The 7863-nt window shown below is 35.8% G+C and overlaps 1 protein-coding gene across 1 annotated transcript; it reads right to left on the reverse strand.

The window, feature by feature from the left end:
• Nucleotides 1-1284: 1284 nt before the first annotated feature.
• LOC147380689 (4-hydroxy-tetrahydrodipicolinate synthase, chloroplastic-like) lies at nt 1285-7454 on the reverse strand. Its single transcript, XM_086431372.1, is given in 5 exon segments — nt 1285-1742; nt 1745-1885; nt 1888-2600; nt 3543-3626; nt 7095-7454. Coding segments are annotated over 5 exon segments (1095 nt in total). The 5' UTR covers nt 7184-7454; the 3' UTR covers nt 1285-1674.
• Between the last annotated feature and the right edge of the window lie 409 nt (nt 7455-7863).

Consider the following 7863-nt stretch of genomic DNA (forward strand, 5'->3'; position numbering starts at 1 on the left):
AAGTTAAAAACTTCATAATACATATATGGGAACAGATCAAGCAACATATGAAAACAAATATGTAAAAACAACGTAACATTAATAAATTTTCAAAATATGGGTTAGAAGTTTCAAATTAAACTGGTTTTTTGTGAGGATGATCTCTACGATAGGAAGATCATCCGAAAAAACAGTCCAATCTGAAACTTCTAACCCTATTAAAAGTGATTTAGAATGTGTACCATCAATTTTTTATCAATTTTTACCAATAATTTATAAATCACTTTTGATGGATTTAGAAATTTCAGCTTGAGCTGATTCTTTGTGATGATGATTTTCTCATCATAGTGACCATCCTCGTAAAAAATCAGCTCAATCCAAAACCTCTAACCCATATTTTTGAAAAATCATTGTTTTTACATATGTCCCATGAACCGCCCCTATATATATAGATAGGGTCAGGTTCAAGGTCATATGAGAAAACATATGTAAAAACTTTCGTTTTTAATAAAAATTTTAAAATATGGGTTAGAAATTTTGGATTGAGCTAATTTTTTGTGAGGATGGGAAGATCATCCCAAAAAAAAAAAATCAGCCCAATCTGAAACTTCTAACCCCATTAAAAGTGATTTAGAATGTGGACCGTCGATTTTTTACCAATTTTTATCACTAATTTGTAAATCACTTTTGATGGATTTAGAAGTTTCTGATTGAGCTGATTTTTTGTGAGGATGATCTTTTCATCATAGTGACCATCCTTGCAAAAAATCAGCTCAATCCAAAACCTCTAACTCTTATTTGAAAAACGAAAATTTTCATATGTTTTCTCATATGACCCTTGAACCGCCCCATATATATATATATATATATATATATATATATATATATATATATATATATATATACATATGTCCCATTAACCGGCCCTATATATATATTATGGACAAACAATGGGGCTTGAGAAGTAAAAAGAAAAGACGCTGAGGTGGCAGCAATAGTAACACCACATATGAGGACTTGATTAAACTATATAAGAAAACTGGAAAATATTACAAATTAGAAACTTAAAATTACTTCTAAATGTTGCAGATTTGCAATAACATATGAAGGGGAAGAGAAGTGAGGACTAACAAGAAAAAATAAAATTAAAATAGAGAGACCCATGACAGACATGACACACAGTTGGATGCAAGGCTGGGTTCTCACATTGCCAGGCCATACATACTTGGTCTACCCGTTCAAATCTCATGACCTGAGTTTGTCAAAAATGATTTTCTCCTTTATGTCAATCATGGCTCAGCAGAGTTGAGAAATATTTCTACCTATATATTAGAGAGGGGGAAATGACACAAAATCATCCAACAAAGTTACAAATTAAATGGTCTTGGCGGTTTCAATCACCAAATCATGTAAACCATAACAATGCTTCCGAAAACAAAACCCACTGTGACCAATGGATGATATATATGGCAATCTTATCATCCATGTTAGCGAAAATTTCTCACAATTGGGGCAGTGGATGACTGCGGGGATAAGAAAATTCCTAGAATACAAGAACATGGACTAAAATACGATACGAGCTTTTAGTTCTGAAATATCCACGAAATCTTCCAACAAATTGTTGATAAGTTCAACTTATTTCTCGAACCGCAACAGAAATCTATAACTTAGTAGTGATAAACATTCAAGTGCAGATCAGTACCGACCCACCAAGACGAAGTCATCATCGTCAAGAACTTGCACTTCTTTTTCTCCAACAAATTCTCACGTCCGAGCTCCTTCACAATGTTGACAAACTCTACCCTCCTTGCTCGAGGAAGGGGAACGTAAGGTAGCCGAAACACTGGCCTCACCACTCCCAGCTGAGCCAAAGCTGTGTTCATGCCAATTGGATTTGGCTCACGAACAACCACTCGATCAATGGCATGAGCTTTGAATTCAGAGAAGCATTCTTGCCTCCAAACATAAGCTTACGCATCAACCCGGGAACCAAATTACTAGTAACAGATATAACTCCACCAGCACCAAAGCTCCACCTGGCATCGTGGCACTGATCATCGTTCCCACTCCATACAACAACCCCTTTATCCGTGTACTCTGCTATCCGATCATTTCCCACACATTCCTTAACACCGGCCATATTAGCACTCTCCGCCACTTGGTGGATCACAGAGGGAGGAATATCTTGGCTAGTTCTTGATGGCACATTGTAGATAATGGTCGGACCCATGGAAAGAACAGCCTCAAAATGAGCAACCAAACCTTCCAAGGACGTCTTTCCATAATAAGGATTGATGTGAAGAGCTGCGTGCATCCCAACGGCAAATCCTTGTTCTGAGGCATGGATTGCTTCCCTAGTTGAGTTACTTCCGGTGTTCCCAATCACCTTGATTGATCCACCAAAGCAGTTGACAGTGTGTCCGATTAGCATGATGTGTTCATCCCAGCTCATTAGATGGCCTTCGCCAGTTGTGCCACCCACTATTACACCTTCGGCACCGTTTACAATCTGCGTGTGCATTAAGGCATCATAAGCTTCGAGGTCAAATCTGCCGTCAGGTAGATATGGAGTCTTGATGGCTGTGATCAGTCTAAGAGACTTTATATCTTCTGATGATGTCCTGCAAAGTTACATACCAATAGAAACGTTAAAGTAACAATAGAACACCAATTGGTTAAGTCCTATGTGGCACCAATTCCTCTTAATGGACACAATACCCATTCTCAATCTCGAACACCATGGTTTTTTATGTAGCATAATGTGGATTCCATTTATATGTTTATCATAGATTAAAAGTTTTGTTTTTATAAAAAAAAGTTTTTTATTGAATACACAACAATCAATTTGTTTTTCTGGAGAGTTCATATGTTGAAACAGGAACCGTGCATTGATCAACTTCTTTTTTATATGAAAATGTTGATTTTTTTTAGCAAAATAAAAATTGTTGATCAATGCATGATTCTTGTTTCAAGCTCTAACAAATGCAACGGTCAATTAGAGTTCGATCTCTTAATCGAGTTTGTGATCAATAGTCATATTACCGAACATATAGCACACTATAACCTTAACTATATGCAATTGTTGATTTTTTTTTTTTTTTTTGGCTAAATAAAAATTGTTGATCAATGCATGATTCTTGTTTCACACTCTAACAAATGCAATGGTCAATTAGAGTTCGGTCTCTTAATCGAGTTTGTGATCAATAGTCATACTACCGAACATGATTCCTGTCTCAAACTCTAATAAATTCAATGGTCACATAGACTTCAGTCATTGCTTATTGCTCATCCTTCTTCAGATTTGAAGATGTTTTTTCTGTCCATTTTTTTTTTCTTTTTTTATTGATAGAATCCAAGTTTCTCTTAGAAAATGGGCAAAAGAAATATGACATATACTGAGAACTCTTTTGAAAAAGAGGAATCAAGTCAAAAGGCAATCCTGTCTCCACATGGTAACACACTTGCAAGACCAAAAATATAATAGGAGTATAGTTCCTTTTGAGTTGCACACAATAGTACCGAAGCAAGGATGGACCAATATGTAATAGGTAATGAGAGCATACCTATTTTTTACCTCAAGACTGCGCATTGGGAGATGGAAATTAGGGACAACAGCTGCTTCTGGTGACCTCCATATTCCATTTCTCCTGTTTATAGCAACAAAAGAACGACATTAGCACAGCAAACCAGTTTGTCGTGGTAATCAGAAACTAAATTTTGCAGATTTACTGCCAAGTGCCAACAAATGACTGGCTTTTGTCCTTTCACACTTGAAAATAATGTGGCGTACTTCATCTGCATTTCCTTAAATGTATGCACAACTATTCTAAGTTATAAACCAAAATTTAAAAGGAAAATAATAATGCAGCAATAATGTTACCATGGAGGAATGTATGTGATTCATCAAGGGTAAACTCATTTAGAACCCTAACTAGAGAGCAACCATTATTTAATTTTTAGAAGCACCACAAAATTTATTTATTTTTGATAGGTAAATGCACCACAAAATTACTCCATCCAAGTTACACAAACGTCCAAAGAATAAAATAAATTTCTTAAGAATGGGCAATTATAAACCATGATTTCATAATATAATCAATTTAAGAAAATGTACAAACCTTCTAACATTTCGGCACTTAGGAAATATCAAAAGAAAAATGAAAAAGAAAAACAACATAATTAATTTATCTTAGTGCATTCACTGAGTCCCTCTAATTGTTATCATCAGATATGCTATACAGTATTATTCTAATGATACAATATCCTGTACTTTCCTATTGGCTATACAACTTGTCATCCTTTTTAGTTGACTTCATATAGACAGCAGATACAAAATCTACTAACACCAATTAGACAAATTTCTTCAGCAGTCTAAAAGTGAATATAGTCCCAAGTTTGAACTAACAACGATGGAGCAATGCCAAATGAGGTAGACGCCAGTTTATAAAGTGAGGGGCACTTGCCAGAATCCCAGTTACCCATATGCCATGTTATTTGTGCTTAATATGCAATTTTACAGGATTTATTTTTTCATGAAAAGTATAATGCAGTTGATTTTTTTTTTCTTCTTCTAAAAAGTCAAATAGTTGTAGGTTTCTAGAAACCTATCACAGGCAGCAGAAGAGTCAAACCGGAATCAAGTTGTTGCCCATCACTAGATATTGAGAAGGCCAAATCACTTGTTACGTCAACGCTACAAAAGCAATCACATATGTTTCCACGCCTTAGATCCCTTGGATACTAAATGAAAATCATAGAGTATAGAAAAAGTTCGAGTATGAAAAAACATGAAAAAAGTTTTGAGTATATTTTGGTTTTATCACTCAATAATTCGGATGATTTATACCAAAATATGACAAAATCAACGCATACTCAAGCTTTTTTTGATCAGTAACACATACTCAAACTTCTCTCGTACCAGAATTTATAACATATACCCAATCACTAACATGCAATCAAATTAAAGGGAACATTTTATAAGATGGTAGTAAAACACGAGCTATGCTTTATGGAGCTAAATGTTTAGAAGTCTAGAAGTCTCATATTAACAGTTTGAGCATAAAAGAGATGAGGATGTTGAGATAGTTATGTAGAAAGACTAAGAAAGAAAAAAATTAGAAATGAACACATTCAAGAAAATGTAGAAGTAGCTTCAATAGGAGATAAACTAATAAAAAGTCGACTAAGATGGTTTGGGCACGTTCAATGAAGGCCAACTAGAATCTTGATAAGAAAAAATATGCAAGTTCAAGGTACTAAAAGGAGAGAGGAAGACTCAAAGACAATGTGAATTGAGACAATGAAGGTAGATCTGAACACACTTCCAATCATAGAAGACTTAGCTCTAGACAGAATGACTTAACAAAGTCCACACACACACAAACACACACACACACACACACACACACACACACACATATATATATATATCGAGAGAGAGAGAGAGAGAGAGAGATTTTTTTTCCTATGTTGTGATGATGATTACTCTACAAGGCAAACAATGTGGCCAATGCATGCAACAATGGCAACGTGTGGCAGAGCTCTGTGTTTTTCAGCAAATGGTGATGGGATTGAATGGAAACTTGAAAAGGGCACACGGGTGTGCCTATGGATAACACGTGAAGAGAAGTGGTGATGGAACATGAGATGAAGACTTTGAAGTGGTGATATGTGCTCTAGATCGATACATAAAACAAATAAGAAAAATGGGATTTAGAACACAATTAGGTATAGGATCATGAGAATATTTGAGAAAAACTGAAATACCCATACTTTGATCACCGGAGAGCATTCTATTAAATAGACAATGGTTACATACATTCAGTTAAAATATCCGCATAACTAAAACATTCAATATAATTTGATGTATCTGGACGCATCTTAATAAACAACTACATAGCTAATACTCTAATTTATCTTAACATCACTAGGCCCGACATTACCTATTCAGAGCATATACTTAGTCTATTCATGCAAAACCCTCTTCAACCTCATCATGATGCTGCCATGCGCCTTCTAGGTTATTTGAAGGGCACTCCTGGAAAAGGAATTATGTTTTCCTCCTCTAGCTCCTTACATCTATCAGGTTACTGTGATTCTGATTGGGCAAGCTGTCCCATGACCCACAAATCGACAAGTGGCTACTATACTATGCTTGGTTCCAGTCCCATATCATGGAAAACGAAGAAACAAGCCATTGTTTCCAATTCTTCTGTTGAGGCCGAATATAGGGCTATGGCTTTCCTCAGTTGCGAACTTACATGGTTGAAGTATCTTCTGAGTGGTCTTGGGATTACTCATACCCAACCCATTAGTCTGTTTTGCGACAACAAAGCTGCTCTCCATATTGCAGTCAATCCCATCTTTCATGAACGGACCAAGCACATTGAGCTCGATTGCCACTCCGTTCAAGAAAATGTTCAATCCGGCCTTATCAAACCAGTATATTTGCGTACCTTTGATCAGTTGGCAGACATCTTTACAAAAGCATTGGGTCATGATCGTTCGCGGATGCTTATCGACAAATTGGGCATGCATGATATCCATGCTCCAACTTGAGGGGGGGTTATTGGGCTAGATTTTAGGAGACGAGATCACACAATCTCCAAACTCCCTGTTTCCACACTCTTTATGTTTTCTCTCCTCCTTTTTAGGAGATCAGATTTTATTCTCCTATTTTCTCTCTCTTTGTAATCTATAAATAAAAGAAATAAAGGCAGCAACCACACAACTTTGGGTGTGAGTTTCTTTCAAGAATGCAGGGTAACAAAGCTGAACCTCATTATATCTTTGTGTTACCTTTTTTTTGTTCTGCTTATTTGTTTTCGATTTTATCAGTGAATTCTATTATACCTCTTAAAATAGATGATTTTCAATTGCTTTCAAAAGAGTATTTGTTTTGAAAATTAATGATTGTTTAGGATTCAAAACATGTGACAATATTCAATAAACCGGCTTAAAGAATGGATTCATGAAATTGGAACATTGTAAATGAGATTAAACAAAGGAATAATTTAAGAATAAATAATTAAAGAAAGAAACTCAAATACAAATACAAATACAAATACAAAAAAAAACACAAAACAGAATAACAAAATCAGACAAAAGGAACGAACCTTCTGTAATTATGGGAACCAGCTGGGTGTGGAATCTGATGAAAGGTTTTATCTGTTAAGGACACACCATAGCTCCTCAATGAAGACATCTCTTATCGAGAATAAGATTAACCCGATTCCCAAACAAAGGCCTTGCTTGCGATCTTTAGAAAGAGAGAGAAATATCGATAGATCTAGAGCTAGAAAGATAGGGGGGAGAGTGTGCGGGTATTTTAGTAAATAATGGTGGTTTGAGGGGTAATAATGGGAATAATGGAGACGGTAGTCGGAATAGGAAGCCGTAGGAGAATAGTATTGAAAGCGATTGCAGGAGTCGTGATTGGCGGCGTGAAGCAAAATCGCTGCTGCTGCTTCCATTTTGAAGAATTTGTTTTGTGGGTAGAGGAATTCTCAAGAAGAGAAGTGATGCTGTAATCCAAGAAAAATGATAACTTATGCTTCAAATCTTAAAAAATAAAAACTTAAAATATTCGAGAAGAAATCAAATAGAGATTCAGATTTCAGAATCGGATCTTCAATGTTAACTTAACCAAAAGATCCATCACTACTCGAAAGATCTGGACGTGAGATCGACTAATCTCTCTCTCCCTCTATGTCTGCGTTTTCGTCTAAAAGCTTTCCCTTTCTTCTATCAGAACCAGAGGAGAAAGTAGAAACAGGTTCGAGGGTTTGCGAAAGAGTTTGGGTTTCGATATTTATAGTCAGTCTACTTTTCGAGCTTTTCTATGCTACAAAATACAGTATATATTAGGGGTGCAACTTGGTTCGG

Source organism: Akebia trifoliata, unplaced genomic scaffold, assembly GCF_017979445.1.
Source record: "Akebia trifoliata isolate Shusen 1 unplaced genomic scaffold, ASM1797944v1 Contig01103, whole genome shotgun sequence".
NCBI classification, from domain to species: domain Eukaryota; kingdom Viridiplantae; phylum Streptophyta; class Magnoliopsida; order Ranunculales; family Lardizabalaceae; genus Akebia; species Akebia trifoliata.